Source organism: Rhinatrema bivittatum, chromosome 9, assembly GCF_901001135.1.
Source record: "Rhinatrema bivittatum chromosome 9, aRhiBiv1.1, whole genome shotgun sequence".
Classification (NCBI taxonomy): Eukaryota; Metazoa; Chordata; class Amphibia; order Gymnophiona; family Rhinatrematidae; genus Rhinatrema; species Rhinatrema bivittatum.
The window spans coordinates 222768091-222786864 of NC_042623.1; the positions used below are offsets into that span (position 1 = coordinate 222768091).

At 48.7% G+C, this 18774-nt stretch overlaps 1 protein-coding gene across 1 annotated transcript in view; it reads right to left on the reverse strand.

Moving 5' to 3' along the window:
* The window catches only part of LOC115098835 (rRNA 2'-O-methyltransferase fibrillarin-like), a 198835-nt gene that overhangs the window by 23749 nt on the left and 156312 nt on the right, over positions 1-18774 (reverse strand). The window contains 2 exon segments of the mRNA XM_029615833.1: positions 6173-6285; positions 17362-17494. Of these exon segments, the coding sequence (XP_029471693.1) occupies positions 6173-6285; positions 17362-17494 (246 nt within the window).

The window sequence follows — 18774 nt, forward strand, 5'->3', positions numbered from 1 at the left end:
GGTGGCCCTTTCAAGAGGCTCAAATGGCACCACACACATGTCCTTGAGGACCAAATTAAGGCTCCAAGAAGAGCACAATTTATGAACAGGGGGACGCAAATGCTTCGCCCCCTCAGAGGAAATGTACCACATCAGGATGTATCGCTAGGGTTGTTCCATGAATCTTGCCATGCAAACAACCCAGAGCCAACACCTGAACTCTCAGGGAACTGAAGGACAAACCTTTAGTTAGGCCCCTCTGAAAAAAAGGCCAAAATGTGTGCCACACATGCTCGCTGAAGAACAACCCCTTGCTCCGTACACAGAGACTCAAAGACACATGCCAAGAAAGTAGAAGTCTTTCGAGCCTGCAACAGAGTAGAAATAACATCCTTAGAATACCCTTTCTTCCATAATTGCCTCCTTTCAAAAGCCAAGCCACTAGATAAAAGCGATCCACTTGATCTGAAAATATGGGGCCCTGAAGTAGCAGATTTGGCAGATGACCCAGTCTTAACGGGCTGTCCATTGCTAGACTGACCAAATCCGCAAACCAAGGTCTCCAAGGCCACGAGAATCACTTTTCCTGGATGGATCTCTGTTCTCCTCACAATCTTGCCCACCAGAGGCCATGGCGGAAACAAATACATCAGAACGTCAGCCAGCCAAGGAAAAACCAGGGCATCGACCCCTTCTGCTCCACGCTCTCTTCTGCGACTGAAGAATCGGGGTGCCTTGGTATTCTGCTGAGTTGCCATGAGATCCATATGAGGAATGCCCCATCTGCAATTAAGTTCATTGCTTCCTCCAATAGCTCCCATTCTCCGAGATCCAACTGCCGACGGCTGAGAAAATCTGTTTGCATATTGTTGGACCCCACTATGTGATAAGCCGCTATCAAGGCCAGATGCTGCTCTGCCCAGCCCATCAGCATCTCTACTTCCAGAGCAACCGCTCGGCTCTAGGTACCACCCTGGTGGTTGATGTAGGCCACCATCGTCGCATTGTCTGTCAGGATCCTGACCACACGGTTGCGCACAAGAGGCAGAAACCCCTGGAGAGCCAAGCGCATCGCCCTCATCTCTAAGCGACTGATGGACCAGGACGCTTCCTCTGTCGACCACTGGCCTTGCACTGACTGGGACTGACACCCAGCTCACCAACCAGAGACACCGGCATTGGTGGTCACTACCATCCACTGTGGCATCTCCAGGTCCACCCCGCAGCACAAATGGTCCCAACTAAGCCACCACGAAAGACGACCTGGTTGATTCTGTAAGCGGTAGTGGAAGATGAAACTGCTCTGATATCGGATCCCTCGGGGTAGTAGCGCTTTCTGCAGAGGTCTCATATGAGCAAATGCTCAAGGGTCCAGCTCCAAGGTAGATTCCACGGAACAGAGGACCTGCAAGTAATCTCAGACCCTGGGTACTCTGGCCTCCAGTAGGCTCAGAACTTGAGACTGCAGCTTGATAATCTGCCCCTCTGAGAAAAAAAAACTTTCCCCACTGGGGTATCGAAGAGCTTGTCCAAGAACTCCAGGACTGCGAAGGAGAAAGATGGCTTTTCGCCAGATTCATTATCCAGCCCAAGGATCTCTTGCGGGTCAACATCCTTTCCATTGCCTGTCTGAGAAGGTCCTCCGATTTTGCTCGGATGAGCCAATCGTCCAGATATGGATGAACCTTTCTGAGGGCTGCCACCACCACCACCATGGTGAAGGTCCTCAGGGCCATGGTTAGCCCAAACGGGAGAGCACAGAACTGAAAATGCCTCCCAAGGATCATAAAGTAGAGGTATTTCTGATGATCCTGGTGGATGCCTATATGTAGATATGTTTCCATTAGATCCAAGGAAGTCAAGAACTCCCCGCTTCGTACCGCAGCTATGACAGACCTGTGAGTCTCCATCCAGAAACAGGAAACATTGAGAGCCACATTTACTTTCTTCAAGTACAGAATTGGACAAAGTTCCTTCCTTCTTTGGTACCACAAAATAAATGGAATAATGTCCCATCCCCTGCTCCTCCTGGGGAATGTGAACAATGGCTCCCAGCATTTGCAGTCTTAGGATGGTGTGCTGAACGATCCGTTTCTTTGCCAGTGAAGAACAGGGAGATACCATGAATAGGCTTCTTAGCGGATGAACAAATTCTAAAGCGTAGTATTGTCCTATCATGCTTAGAACCCACTGGTTCGACATGATCTTGACCCACTCCTCGTAAAAATAAGTCAACTGACCCCCGTTGGCTGGGATTGAAGAGTGGGTCGATCCCGCTTCACTGCACAGACTTGGCTCTGCCAGCCCCTTGACTGAAGCCTTCTCTGTTTGCTCTGCATCCATGAAAAGGACTAGGTCCATGACTGAGACCTCCCCAAGGTCTGCCTCTGGTCTGCTCCCAAAGCTCTGCTATGATGGAAACGCCTTTACCCTCGAAGACGAGGGCGCACAGGAAGAAAACCTTTGGATCCTTTAGGCTTATCCTTTGGTAGCTTGTACACCTTATCACCACCCAGGAGCTTTATCAGCTGCTCTAAGTCTTCTCCAAAAAGAAGCTTGCCCTTGAAATGCAACACCCAAAGCTGAGCCTTTGACGAAACATCTGACGACCAGTTTCGTAATCATAGAAGCAACCTAACCGAGAACACAGACATCATCGTCCTGGAAGAAGTACGAAAAAGATCATATAAAGCATCAGCCCCATAAGCGCCTGCAGCCTTCAAGAATTCCGTCTGCTTAGATTCCTGGAGTGACAGATCCTTGTTACCTTATAACTGCTACACCCATTTCAATCCAGCCCGAAGCATAAAACTGCTGCACACTGCATCACGGATGCCAAGAGCAGAGACCTCAAATCTTAAAGTGCACCTCGAGCTTCCTGTCCTGCAAATCCTTCAGAGCTGCCACGCCAGCTACAGGAATGGTGGTCCTCTTCGTAACCGCTGACACAGAAGCATCCACCTTCGGCATCTTCAAGAGCTCCAGAGTATCTTTGAGCAAGGGATAAAGCTTATCCACGGCTCTGCTAACCTTAAAGCCAGTCTCTGAAGTGTCCCACTCCCTGACCACCAACTGCCTGACCATCTTATGAAAAGGTAAAGTCCAGGCTGGGCCTCGTAAGCCTGTCATGACTGGGTCCACTGTTTCCTGGTCAGACTCCTCTTGCAGAACAGTTATCCCTAACTCCGCCAGGACATGAGAGATCATAGGACCCAGCTCCTCTCATTGGAACAGGTGAACCACCTTGGGATTGTCCCCCTCCATGGATCTTGACCATTCCTGGGTGGGATAAAATCGGGAGGGCCATCCCCCAACTGCACCCCCTGATTGTACTCCTAGGAGGAAATGTGTCATCTGTGGACCTCCGCACTGCTGGACCTATGACTTTTTGAATCCTTGTGACCCCCAAGGCCCTCGAAAACTTGGGCTTCTTTTTGGGCAGACCCTCCAAAGCCCTGTGCTTGGAGGAGTAGCCCCCCCCCCTTTGACCCTCCGGGCCAGTAAAGCTTTGTATATCAAAAGAACAAGCTCTGGAGAAAACAGAGAGGGGTCATGAAAATCCCCCCCAGGGGATCAGGATCCCTCCCTGAGTGCCCCCCGAGCTTAACTGGAGCTAGAGTCTGCTGAAGACAATGCTGGCGGGAGATCCCCTCCCCCTGCCGTCCTCTCCTCAGCAGAGGTGAATGACTTTAAAATGGCCACTGTTCCTGTGCTTAGCGGGAACAGGTTGGCAGTCTCCTCTGGTGCAACCAGCGACCTCCCAGGCCCACTGCAGGTCCCTGCGATGTGCTCTCCCCACCGGAGAGGCATCGGGAGCATCGACCGTCCTTAGAGAGCCATGATTACCACACATGGAGCAGCAGCTCCCGCATGGCATGGCTTGGCACAACTCTGACCGCTTGGCACACGCCCAGAGAAGAGAAGGAATCAGGAGAGCCACTAGACGGATTCCCCCAAACGGCTTACCTCCGACTGCCACCTCAGTCAGAGAGAGCCCAATGAAAAGGAAGCCCCTTTCTTTTTTCTTTTTTTAAATGAGTACGCAAAAAAGCTCACTTCTCTGAAAGAAGGGTGGCAGAGGCTTCTATCAATCCTTCTGCAGGGGAGGGAACTGGACTATCAGCCTTCACCCTTGGCAATTTAGGATCCCCAAACCCTGCTCGTCTTATCCTACTACCAAGAGGGATGGTCCCACCAGGACCTGCCAACCTCCTGGGAGGAAATCTCGTAGTGTCCAAAAATTCCTTTTCTTTCTTTTTTTTTTTAAACTCATGTACAGAACAGCATGTTTTGCACCTCCTCCATCTGCTGGAGACAGAGAAATACTGAGGGATTGCAGGTGGCACACCGGGTTTAGAGTTGGTGCCTGCAAAACTTTCTCTGTCTCCATCTGCTGGAAGGGAAGCAAAACTCAGGAGTCTGGCTGATCTGAGTACATACAGGGAAAGACTCTTTAAAGAGGTATAATTGGAACTCTGCTGTAAATAATAATTACAATTAACCATGTATCAGAACAAAATATTTTTGGCCAGAACACACCTATCATCCCCAACCTGATAACTCAAGACAGGTTACAACATTCCTTCTCTAAAGATCTTATAGCTTAATCCAAACCCAAGGCCATTTACACTTCAGGTACAACACGTACAGAGGATTTATAATTTAAGCTTGTATCTGAGGCAAAGGAGGGTGAAATAATATGCACTGCAGTTTCCTGCAAATGCTCACAGTAATGGTTTGAATATGGGAGAGCCCCCTATTGCCATTTGTTATGAAAGACGGCATGACATTTCCTGCCGATGCTCACAGTAATGATTGCCACTTATTATGAGTGACTACATTACACAATTCGGAAACTTGATCAATTATTCCATTACTGTTTTGAGTGGCATTGACTGCACTCACAGCGCTAAGTTTTTGATACTTAGTCAATCACATATGGCACATTTCTGAACATATCTGTGACATTGACTGCACAGACATCCTTAAGAATCATTTTCAGTATTTTGTGATGGTGTCACATTGAAGTTGGTTTATCTAAAAGAACCCATTTGCACAGTAGCCCCTGAGGCAGCTCATACGTGAGCGAAACTCGGCCAGAGTCGGGCAAGTTCGAATAAAGAATCCTTTGGTACACCAATCCTTTTTGGTTTTTTGCTATCCAGCATTATAGATCGGCTTCAGTTTTGTTTTTTGGGTCCGCTATTGTACATATTCAGCCCTGCCCACTCGGTTCGAGGACATGAATGGCTCTTCCTCATATGTCAGAATACATACACTGCATGCATAAGGACTTGAGTCATCTTGCCCGAAGCATAAAAAAACTGATAGGTGTGTGGATACTACCGATGTGGAACAAACTTACCTCAATAATACTGTGTTCACACAAAATTCCCCCTACACCTGGATAAATTAATCTGCTTTTCAGTTCTCATTTAGGTAATATGGCGTCACTTCCTGTTCTGCTCACACTGGGAACTTACACTAGGATTAACTGGATCAGTTTCTATTTGTGTTCAAGCTTCAACCTAGTTTTGACACCAAAATCCCATTCACATACATTTACTACTCTCTCGATGGGAATAGATATTTCAAAAGTAATATCTCCTGCCAACGTGAACATAAATGGCAATGTGTTAGAGCAAATATTGATTCACACTTGGATTCAAGGCTGATGCTTGGGGTGAGGGGAAGGGGAAGCAACAGCCAGGGCAATTGCCTGAGAGCCCAGTGCCAAAAGTGGTGCAGTGGTCCCAAAGTTAAAGGAGGCATGGCATGGCCATCTCTAGTTTTCGATTAAGGTCCTGGGCCTGATGGATGACTCCAGGAGGCAGAGAGAATCAGTGCAAGGAGTAGGTGGACAAGAAGTCCATTCTCTAATTCCTGGCCTTGACCCCAGCATGTTTAATGTGATTAAACTAGATTAGACGCATATGTGCAAGCAGGATATGATTTACAGGAAAGTGAAATATGGCCATTTCCAGCTCTTTTTATATAAAAAGAATCTTTTTGTAAATGTGATCATGTGCCAAAATAAACATTGACCCAACGTGTCTATCTCAGAAAAACATGAATAGACTGTAAGCATACAGAGGGAAGAGTCTCCATGGGAAGTCCCATACACATCTCCCATGATCACAATTTGGCAGTGAAACACTGCACTGAATACAGAATCCAAATAAAAATGCATTACCTTAATAGAGATAACAAAATGTCCACCATTCTTCAGGAAATTGTGTGCATTCAGAGCTACAATTCTAGTCTGGTCAGGCTGGGCAACATCAGCAAAGATGACATCTACCATGCCTAAAAAAGAAGACACAATAGTAAGGAAACTTGCATTCTACAACTCTAACCTGCCAATAGACATATATTTAACAAGTGTTCACACGCCTCAAACCAACTTGATAACAATGGGATACCTTAAAGGGACTCCAAATTAAGCATTGCTAATGAGAAAAAGTGAGGGTGACATAGCAGTGCCCTTAGAAAAGATACATTAGCACAATAATATGTAGGGTCTCAGTACTAAGTAGTCAACCAAATCCAGTTTACTTTCTATATAAAAAAAATGGAGAAATTACTTAACTGATAATTTTGTTTTCCTTAGTGTAGACAGATGGACTCAGGACCAATGGGTATAGTGTACTCCTGATAGCAGCTGGAGACGGATCAGATTTCAATCTGATGTCAGCCCTAGTACATATACCCCTGCAGGAAGGGCAGCTCTTCAGTATTCTCCTCGAAAAGCATTGTGGATATATGTATGACTGAGTAATTTGAATAACTTGATTAACTTTATAACTTGTTTAACTTAATTAATTTGAACTGATTGAATTGGCTATAGCTGGAGATCGCCAGTGCCCTCAACCGAGAAATGTCGACACCCGGTAGGATGGGTGTCCTAGATGAAGGAAAGCATGGCTTACCCGTCAATCACTCGCTCCCGGGGATGTCCCCCGAGAATTCCATGAGTAACAGGCAGCCGTGGGTGGGATGCTGAGTCCATCTGTCTACACTAAGGAAAACGAAATTATCAGGTAAGTAATTTCTCCATTTTCTAGCATGTAGCAGATGGACTCGGGACCAATGGGATGTATAAAAGCTACTCCCGAACCGGGTGGGAGGCTGCCCGTGACCCACTTAGTACTGCCCTTGCAAATGCTGTATCCTCCCGAGCCTGAACATCCAGGCGGTAAAACCTGGAGAAGGCGTGGATGGAGGACCATGTCGCCACCCTGCAGATCTCGGCGGGTGACAGCATCTTGGTTTCTGCCCAGGACACTGCCTGGGCTCTAGCAGAATGGGCCTTGACTTGTAAAGGCGGTGGCTTGCCTGCTTCTACGTAGGCTGCCTTTATGACTTCTTTGATTCAGCGGGCTATGGTTGCTGGCGAAGCCGCTTCTCCTTGCTTCTTCCCACTGTGAAGGACGAATAGATGGTCCATCTTTTGTACGGATTCCGATCTTTCCAGGTATCAGACTAGGAGCCTGCCGACGTTGAGATGGCGCAGACTTCAAGCCTCTTCCAAATTCTTATGCTCATCTGGCGATGGTAGCGAGATGGTTTGGTTGAGATGGAAGTGAGACACCACTTTGGGGAGGAACAACAGAACTGTGACTCCTTGCTGGTTGAGGGTGGGTGATCTTCGTTGCTTGCATTCCACACTTCAAAGCTTTCTATGGAAGGGTAAGAGAGCGCGCTTAAAATATGCGATGTTGACAGGTTCTAGCGATAAAGGGGGACTTGGCATGCCTGAGTTTCGGGCTTAAAATGTGGCTTGCCAACTACGTTTTGTAGGGGAATGACTCACGGACAATGTTGAGATTACTTACCTGATAATCTCCTTTTCCTTAGTGTATGCAGATGGACTCAAAACAAATGGGTATAGTGTGCTCGTGCTAGCAGTTGGGGACGGATCTGACGTCAGCACGGGTACATATACCCCCACAGGAAGTGTAGCAAATCAGTAATCTTCCTTGCAAAAGCTTTTATGGATATATGTGTGACTGACCAATCGATTAAATGAACAGGATTACCCTGACAAATTGATGGTAGCTGGAGACTGCCAGTGTACTCAGCCGGAAGGCGTCGACACCAGGCAGGGTGGATGCCCTATATAAGAAAACATGTCTTACCGTGAGTCGGCGAATCCCCATGTACACCAGCAGCCGGGCGGGATGCTGAGTCCATCTGCATACACTAAGGAAAAGGAGATTATCAGGTAAGTAATCTCAACATTTCCTAGCGTGTAGCAGATGACTCAAAACAAATGGGATATACAAAAGCTACTCCCGGACTGGGCGGGAGGCTGCCCGAGGTCCGTCTTTCGTCCTGCTTCTGACATTTCCAGGTATCTGGACAGTAGTCTGCCGATGTCGAGATGGCGTAGTATTCGACCTTCTTCCGATTTCTTCAAACCTTCCGTGGTAGGCAAGGATATGGTTTGGTTGAGGTGAAATTGTGAGACCACTTTGGGTAAAAAGGAAGGAACTATGCAAAGATGGATAGCCTCTGGAGTGATTCTGAGAAATGGATCACGACAGGACAGTGCTTGTAGCTCTGAGATGCGGCGTGCTGAACATACGGCCAGCAAGAACACCATCTTCAAGGTTAACAAACAGAGAGACAGGCCTCAAAGGGGCCTGAAGGCGGATCCCGCTAGAAATTCCAATACTAGGTTGAGATTCCACAAGGGCACTGGCCACTTCAGTGGCGGGCGAATGTGTTTGACTCCTTTCAGGAAACATGAAACGTCTGGGTGTTTGGCAATGGAGTTGCCGTCACTCCTGGGACCGTAGCAAGACAGCGCTGCTACCTGAACCTTGATGGAGCTGAGGGAGAGACCCTTCTGAAGTCCATCTTGTAGGAAGTCCAAAATGAGAGGGATCTTAGCGGTATGTGAATTGGTGCTGTGAGAGTCGCACCAGGCTTCAAAAACTCTCCAGATACTTATATATGTTAGTGATGTGGAGAACTTGCATGCTCGGAGGAGTGTATCGATTACCGGCTCCGAGTATCCTCTTTTCTTCAGTCTAGCCCTCTCAATGGCCAGACCGTAAGAGAGAATTGAGCTGGATCCTCGTGGAGGATGGGACCTTGCTGCAGCAGGTCCCTGTGCGGAGGCAGGCGTAGAGGAGTCCCTGCCAGTAGTCTTCTCATGTCTGCGTACCAGGGTCTTCTTGGCCAATCCGGGGCCACTAGAAGAACTAGGCCTCTGTGTCGCTGAATCCTGTGTACAATGGCGCCCAGCAGGGGCCACGGAGGAAAGGCGTATAAGCAGGATCCGCTGAGGCCACGGTTGTACCAGGGCATCGATCCCCTGGGCTCGAGGATCCCGCCTGCGGCTGAAATATCTGGGAACTTAAGCGTTGGACCTGTCCGCTAATAGGTCCATGGCTGGCGTCCCCCATCGATCCACAATTATCTGAAAAACTGTGGGTGACAGCTGCCACTCCCCCGGGTTTAGGCTTTCTCTGCTGAGGAAGTCTGCCGTCGTGTTGTCCTTCCCGGCAATGTGGACGGCGGAGATGTCCTGAAGATTTGCTTCTGCCCAAATCATCAGGGGAGTTATTTCTAGGGACGCTTGTTGGCTTCTGGTTCCGCCCTGTCGATTGATGTATGCCACCGTGATGGCGTTGTCTGACATCACTCTGACCGCTCTGTCGCGAAGTCTGTGGGCAAATCGAGGGCACGCAAGCCTGACTGCCCGTGCCTCTAGTCAGTTGATGTTCCACCTTGACTCTTCTCTGGTCCACCGCCCTTCGGCGGTGAGTTCCTCGCAGTGTGCTCCCCATCCGTTCAGGCTGGCATCTGTGGTGAGCAGAATCCAGGTTGGGGAGGACATTCTTGACCACCGGCTCATGTGGCCGGGCTGCAACCACCACCGTAGCTGATTCCGCACTCTGGCCGGCAGAGGTAGGTGTATGTGGTGTAGTTCTGCGATCGTGGGCTCCATAGAGATAGAAGGGCGCGTTGCAATGGTCTCAAATGAGCCCGCGCCCAAGGCACCACTTCCAGAGTGGATGCCATGAGGCCGAGGACTTGTAGGTAATCCCAAGCTGTGGGCCAGCTGGTGCTCAGCAGGACCTGCAGATGATTCCGGAGTTTTGACTTTCTCTTGGAGGTCAGGCTGACCTTGTCGTCTTGGGTGTTGAATTGGACCCCTAGGTATTCCAGCGACTGGGACGGCTGTAGGGAACTCTTCTTTATGTTGACTACCCATCCTAGGCTTTCCAGAAGAGCTATAACTCTGTTGGTTGCCCGGTGACTCTCCTTCGGTGATTTTGCCCTGATCAGCCAATCGTCCAGGTAGGGATGGACGAGAATTCCTTCCTTCCTGAGTGCTGCCACCACTACTACTATGACCTTGGTAAAGATCCGCGGCGCGGTGGCTAACCCGAAGGGTAAAGCTCGGAACTGGAAGTGCTGATTCAGGACTTTGAAGCGTAAATAGCGCTGGTGATCCCGATGGATTGGGGTATGCAAGTAGGCTTCCGACAGATCCAGGGAGGTGAGAAACTCCCCTGGCTGTACTGAATTCTTGACAGACCGCAGAGTTTCCATGCAAAAGCTGGGGACCCGTAGGTGTCGATTGACTGACTTGAGGTCCAGGACGGGCCTGAAAGTGCCCTCCTTCTTGGGTACTATGAAATAGATGGAATAATGCCCAGAATTTATCTCTCCTGCAGGTACTGGAATTATGGCTCTTAGGGCCAGGAGCCTCTGTAAGGTCACTTCTAGTGCCGCTTTCTTGATCGGTGAGCAAGGAGATTCCACAAACTTGTTCGGCGGAAGCCGAAGAAAATCCAGGTAATATCCTTCTCAGATGATGGCGAGGACCCACTGGTCCGAAGTGATCTCGACCCACCTGTGGTAGAAGAGGGTTAGCCTGCCCCCTATGGCTGCTACCCTCGGATGGGTCGGCTGATTGTCATTGTGGGTTGCGGCCGGGGCCAGAACCCGGGCCGGTTCTCTTCTTGTTGTGCTTAGTCCGAAAGGGCTGGTTCCTGGCCTGAGAACGAGGTGCTTGATAGCGAGTTCTGTAGGGGTTGAAGCGCTGAGAGTTTCTACCTCTGGATGGTCTAGAAAAAGAACGCTGGCTCCTCCGTGACCTGTCTTCTGGAAGACAGGGTAATGGAGAGGCACCCCATTTAGTAGCCCAGTTCTCGAGATCGCTGCCGAACAGTAGGGAACCCTTAAAGGGCATTCTTGTGAGTCGTGTCTTGGAGGACAAGTCGGCCGCCCAATTACGTAGCCAAAGCTGTCTCCTGGCTGCCACTGAGGAGGACACTCCCTTGGCTGCCGTACGGATGAGGTCGGAGGCTGCGTCAGTGAGAAAAGCGAGAGCTGATTCCATGTCTTCTCCCGGTGTTGATTCTCGCTTGTGATAAACAGGAACGCGTCACCGCGGTGCAGCAAGTCGCGATTCGTAGGGACATGGCTGCTACCTCAAAAGCTTGTTTCAGAATGGTGTCCATGCGTCGGTCATGCGTATCCTTGAGGGCCGCTCCCCCCTCCACCGGAATGGTTGTGTGCTTCACAATAGCGTTAACGATGGCGTCTACTCTGGGGCACGCCAGCAGCTCCTTGGACGCCGGATCCAGAGGGTACATGCCCGCCAAGGCCCGACCCCCTTTGAATGAGGCCTCCGGTGCCTTCCATTCGAGATCGATTAGCTGCTGTGCTGCTTGTAGGAGGGGAAAATCGTGAGCCGTTTGGCGCAGGCCGTCTAGCAGGGGGGTTCATTTTAGGGTCCCCTGGGTGTCCGGGCCCGGAATGGCCAGCTCCTATAAGCATTGTGAGACCAGGCCTGGAAGATCTTCTTTCCGAAAGAAGTGTCTCATGGTCAGATATGGTTCTATCTCTGAGGGAAGTTCACCCTCCTCGGGGGGCTCCTCATTTTCCTCGGAGCAATCCGAACCCCCATAATCGGGGCTGTCGGGTGGCCGCGCCTAGGTCTCGAGGGTCCAGGGGCCGGATCAACCGGGACGGAAAGACCCATACAAGGAGCAGACTGCATCTGGACAAATTCCACCCAGGAAAGCGAAGCCGGATCTGGCTGTAGGGGCACCAGGTCTCTCGGGTTCCCTGGCTGCTCGCCGCGGCCTGCTAAGTCCGGTGTGTTCCCTGAGGAACCGCTGGGCTGGGACCGGTCCTGTCCAGGAACTCCCATGGCCTCCTCACATTGGACACATAGGGAGTCTGCTTCCTCGCTCTGTGTGGCTCTGAGGTTGCATGCTGAGCAGAGGCTTAGAGCTTTCATGCCTGATTCTGGAGGTGCCGGCTCTGCGGACGCATGGGCTCTCTTATGCTCCATTCGCCTGAAATTCGGTGTCACCCAACGATGTGCGCCTAATAGCATGCGCCTTGAATGGGCGTCTTATAAATGTGCGCCTAGAACGGGCGTCTCATAAATGTGCGCTTAGTCAACGTGCGCCTATCGCATGAGCGAACAACGTGCGCCTATCGCGTGCGCTAACCTTAGCAACGTGCGCTTAGTTGGCGAAGATGAGTAGGCAGGCAAAATGGCGACCTCCTAGGCGGGCTGCCTCGTAGGCAGGCCCAGTTAGTCCACACTTCCTCGGAGACCAAGTAAAGATGTACGCCTTACCTTGTCTTCGGTGCTTCCCGGCTGCGACCCGGGCGGTCTCCAGCTGCGGGGGGAGAGGGTGAGTACCTTCACCGCCGCACTTAAGGAAGTGCACCCGCTGCCTCTACGCCGCGCCCGAACTCGTCTCGCTCGGGGGCCAAGCCGTGCCCGAGCCCCAGTCCGAGGCTCTTACCTCCGAGGGACCACGGAAGTCAGCTCGGGAAACTCAACTGGATGAGTGACCGCCTGGTATCACCACAGGAGTGCGGGGCTCGTCTTCAGTAGGTTTCTTCTATGAATTTAGTCGTTAGAATTTGGAAACACGCTCAGCGAGCGTGAGGTAGCTCCAAACTACTTTGGAGATGGAAATTACTGATTTGCTACACTTCCTGTGGGGGTATATGTACCCGTGCTGACATCAGATCCGTCTCCAACTGCTAGCACGAGCACACTATACCCATTTGTTTTGAGTCCATCTGCTACACGCTAGGAAAATATAAATACTGTGAACCGGGTTTGTTAACAAGAATGGCAGCCCCCTGGAATCCTTTGAGTTTAATCCAAATGAGTAGGGGTGATAAACGTGCGCTTGACTTTCCTAAAGTATTAATGTACCAATGTATTTGCGCTTGGCAATGGGTGCGCAGGCAGTGTGGCATGGAGGGGATCACCTCCCTCTTACTACTTTTTCTTGGAAATGTAGGATTTGTACCTGGCAGGGATTGTGGCGCTTTGTTCAAGACCCGGGCCTGGAAAGGGGTGGATTACGCATGTTATTTGTATGACGATGACACTTATGTGATGTTGGACTTTAATACATTGGTCCGAAATTACCAGGTACCTAACAAACATTTTTTTTGCGTATCTCCAAGTTAGGTACTATTTGTCTTCTCTTCGCTAGACACCAGAGATTTTAGCAGTAGAGTCGAAGTTTGCCACTAAGATGTTCAACACTGCCAACCTTGCAAATACTATCGCTGGATGGATTAAATTGTGCCGAACTGTGCAGCAAGATAACCCCTTATGTTATTTGGCGGCCAAGTGGTCTGATGTGCTAGCCACGACTCTCACCCCTCAATACATGGCAAAGTGCTTTGCAGCCCTATATAAGCAAGTCCCGGATATTGGATTGCGGGAAGTACAATTTAAGATTCTGCATCGAATATATTACAACGACGTTCGTCGGTTCAAGATGGGTCTTACGGACTCCCCTTTATGTATTAAATGCGGCCAGGAGGAGGGAACACTTTTGCATCTTCTCTTCCAGTGCCGCTCTCTGGGATCATTTTGGAGTGATGTTTTCGCTATCATATCTTCATGCACAGAGGTTCAGCGGCCGACAACTGGACAATTCCTACTCTCTAGCCCGCAGGCGTGCTCTGCTACCTGCAACTACTCGAAGGACAAATTTAGTAGACTGGCGGCTTTGTTGGCATGTCGAACCATACTAGCGGTGTGAGTGGACCCGCATGCGATGCCCCTTGTTCGGGCGTGGTTTCTGTGGATGGCTTCCCATTTACAGTTAGAACATATGGACTCTCTGGTTGGCAAACGAAAACTGGACAACGTGTATGGGGCTTGCTGGATCGCTTGTGCTCACTTATTGCCGGATGACATTAAAGATGGGTTGCGAGAGAGTGGTTATACTTTTGTGTGGCCGAAGCCCTGGTCTCCATGGGTTGCGAACGTTTGTATTAGAGGGGGTGTGAGTGTGGCGAGAGTGATAGAGTGGGGAACTGGGATGATACAGGGGATGGGGATAAAAGTTGTTAAAATGTAATGGGACTGAGATGTTCCAGCTGTTTCATATGATGTTTATTGGCGCTACTTGTTTTTCCTAAGTTACTGTGTCGCTCCGTCTGTTGCTTACACTGTGTGTGTATTTATCTTGTTCCTTTTTTCTGTCACAGCACGGTAATGTTTCCCTTCCAATAAAAATTATTTTGAAAGAAAAAATAAAAGAAGTACTAGCCCTTTGTGATGTTCTATCTTGTGGATGATTCCGCCCAGTAGTGGCCATGTGGGAAAGGCGTACAGCAGGTCCTCCTGTGGCCAGGTCTGGACAAGGGCGTCGATCCCCTGGGATTGTGGTTCTCGTCTGCGGCTGAAGAAGTTGGGAACTTGGGCATTTGACTGGGTTGCCAGAAGATCCATGGCTGATGTTCCCCAGCGGTTTACTATCAATTGGAAGGCTGTGGTCAACAGCATCCAGACAGCATCTAGACTTTCTCTGCTCAAGTAATCCGCAGTAACATTGTCTTTTCCCGTGATGTGGGCGGCTGAGATCCCTTGCAGGTTTGCTTCCGCCCACGCCATTAGGGGGTCTATTTCCCGGGACACCTGTTGGCTTCTGGTTCCTCCCTGGCGATTGATGTAGGCAACTGTTGTGGTGTTGTCTGACATGACTCTGACAGATTCGCCCCGGAGTCTGTGACTGAATCGTAGGCAGGCTAACCTGACTGCCCGAGGTTCCAGTCAGTTGATGTTCCATCCTGACTCTTCCTTGTCCCATTGCCCCTGAGCCGTCAGTTCCTGGCAGTGGGCTCCCCACCCTCGTAGGCTCGCATCCATGGTGAGCAAGAGCCAGGTCGGTGGGGATAGCCTTACTCCCTTACTCAGTTGGTCTTCCTGTAGCCACCATTGAAGTTGGGTCCGTGCCTCTGCCGGTAGCTGGAGGCGAATGGCGTAGTCCTGGGACATCGGGTTCCAGACTGACAGTAGGGAACGCTGAAGTGGTCGCATGTGGGCCCTTGCCCATGGGACGACTTCTAGGGTCGATGTCATGAGGCTGAGGACTTGGAGGTAGTCCCATACCTTGGGCCGAGCGCAGTTCAACAGTTTTCATAACTGGTCCATCAATTTCCTTCTCCTTGTAAGGGGAAGAACGACCTTGTCTTGTTTGGTGTCGAACCGGACTCCCAGGTATTCTAGTGATTGGGAGGGCTGCAGGCAACTCTTGGTTGTGTTGACAACCCACCTGAGAGTCTGCAGTAGATTCTTGACTCTGGTGGTCGCCTGGTGACTTTCCTCTGGCTATTTTGCCCTGATCAGCCATTCGTCCAGATACGGGTGTAAGAGGATTCCTTCTTTCCTCAGTGTCGCTGCCATTACAACCATGATTTTGGTGAACGTCCAAGGGGCCGTGCCCGGAACTGGTAATGATGGTCCAGGATTGCGAAGCATAGAAAGCGGTTGTCGTGATGGACCGGGATGTGGAGATAGACTTCTGACAGATCCAGAGAGGTCAGAAATTCTCCCGGCTGTACTGCCCTTATGACAGAGTGTGTCTGGTGTATCTTATGGAGCGAAAAATACAGTACATGAACTCATGTATGCTGAAAATGCCCTCAGTAGCAACAGTTTATCATGCAGTTAATTACACAAACATATATGCACCTACATTGGACACATTTATTTATTTATTATTTATTTATTTTTAATTTTTATATACCGAAGTTCTTGTAGGGACTACAAATCAATCCGGTTTACATAAAACGAAGAACTGCTCAACAGAGAGCGGAGCTTTACATGGAACCGAGGAACATATGGAACAGTATAATTGATTGACAATTTAACATAGTGCTAAATAAAGTAATAATAGTTTAACTGGAAATAAATAAAGCAATATAATATTTTATAAAGACAGTTTAACTGTTTAACGTATCAATAAATATAAGCATGGTGCACATGGTGACAGATGCAAAAAAGGGGCTGAATTGGCACCAGCTGAAACTTGTAAACAGTGTCACTCATCAAGGCTTCTATGAACTGATATTAAATGCCCTCTGCCAGCTGAGAGACATCAGCAGTTGCAGACTTCCAAAACGCATTCAGGTCTTTGTAAATGGTATATGATAATCACACAAGCAGGTGCAAAAAATCTTTGAAAAAAAGATGAAATTTTTCTATAGGAACATCATATCTAAGACATATCAAAATCATATTTGGTTTGATAAGGATTTAATTGATCTTTGAGGGATCAAACATTCCGACTGCTTTCTCTATCCACTCCAAGTTCAACCCCTTCCCCTTTCACTTAAGGACAGAAGGAAGAGGATGGGGGAATAAGAGAAGGTTTCTTGTAGGCTCCTTTCAAGCTGATTGGAGCAGGAGCACAGAGTGAGGGAGAGTGATGAAACTGAAGACAGGCAGACACACTGCAGCTTTGTTCAAAGGATTGAATTAAGAGGTATCAAAGCTTTCAGGAATGTTGATTCTGTGGCACATTGTAAAATATGCAGCAAGCTAATTATGTAGTTTAGGCTAGAGGCACTGGTCTACTATAGGAGATCTGCTGGCTACTTGTGACCCGGACTGGCCACTGTCTGAGAAAGTATGCTGGGCTCAATGGACCTTAGTCTTACCCAGCATGGCATTTATATTCTAGGCGCCCTATATGAGTTTGCTTTCATCTGTTTTGGATTAAACAAGCTTCCTGCAAATATTTTAACTCTGTACATTGGATTATTTGACAATTTTCAATTCTAGTACTTTATATTCTCCTCTTCCAAGAGCAATAACAAATGTTACACCACTCTCTGCAGCGTCCAGTGATGGCTGCAGGGTTAAATACAAGAGTAAAATGAAGTGGCAATAGAATGCCACCAAACCTAACTGAACAGATTAATTTAAGTGAAACCATCCAATGTATTTCCTGCAGGTTTGGTTGTGGCCTCCATGTAAGACAAACATTTTTCTCATTTCCTGCTGATGCTGCTCTTTGTCAGTGCACTTATTTGGCTGCCCCTTTCCATCCCCACCCCTAGGGCTGTTTAAGGCTGGGCTCTTACCTACTAACATGCGGTACTTGTGAGGATGGCGCGCGTCCTCAATCACTGGGATTATATTGGTGCGTTTCTTGGCCACATTGATGAGATCTCGGCCAGATCTGTGCGAGAATTCCACAGCATATACCAATCCCTCCTGTAACGGGGTACAGAATCAAGAACGGAGAACCTAACATAAGAGTTCCTAGAGGGCCAGGCGAGGAGATAAGATTATTAAGATATCCCCACAGAAATTACTTTTACTTTAGAGATGAAACAAAATAATCAGATCTAGTTCCAATTCTGTGAGAAAATGCAAAATGAGAACTGGTGCTAAATATATACAACATTATTTATAACTGAGGAAAAAAAAAAAGAGAGACAAAACCAAACTTTTAGGGATAGATTTTAAAAAGGTGCACGCGCACATGTACACACGATTTTATAACCTGCACGCACAAGTTATAAAATCAAGGGTCGGCGCACGCAAGGGGGTGCACAATTGTGCGCCGAGCCTCGCTGCCTTCCCCCTAACCTGACCTTCCCACCCCTTCCCCTAACCTTTCCTCCCCCTAGCCCTACTCTAACCCCCCCAAAATCCGGGCAGGCGCAAGTTGCATGCACCGGCATGCAATCCCTTGACACAGCGGCAATGGCCGCTCTGTTGCAGGCATCTAGCCCTGCCCCCGCCCCTTTAGTAAAGCCCCGGGACTTAGACCCGGCGCGCGTTACCTCTTTAAAATCGGCCCTTACTGTATTACACAAAATATATGAGTATGCATTTTCCTGATACCAAATAGAAACATGCTCTCCTGAAATACACATCTACACTTGGTGTATTCAATGGATCTAGAAACCACTGGGGGGATTTTTTTTTTTTTTAGATAACTGATTTGCACATAACCTGCACAAAGCAGCAGTTAAAACCCTAAAAGCAGTGGTATAACTGCATCAGTCTTCCAAGACAGCTTTGGGGTAACCTATATGGAGTGACCATGGTTAAAACCCAAACTTCAGTTAGCATGAGGCAGCCAGATGAACACAGGCTTTGCTACTTTTGATAGAAAACTTGGTTTTAAAATATAGAAGGGACCTGGGTGTTAGATTTAGTGATTGTTTCATTGTCATCTTCCACTATGATTCTTAAAAGACCAGCAAAGTCTAAAATGGCCATTCAGTGGAGGTGATAGGCCAGTACATATTTTGGGTATGCTTGGGGTTGATACAGAGGGTGGTGGCAGAAGAGAGGTTCAAAGGTCAGGTAAAAGACATGAGAGTAGTTGGTACTGGGTTGAACATGGGAATTTATATGCTAATCTACCCTAAGTGGAAGAATTGCAACTGAACAAATTGGATGGGCCAATGTGGGGTTTATTTAGCCTCCCATTTACTATATTACGACTTGCGAAACAGAAGGGGGTTTTTTTGTTGCTACTA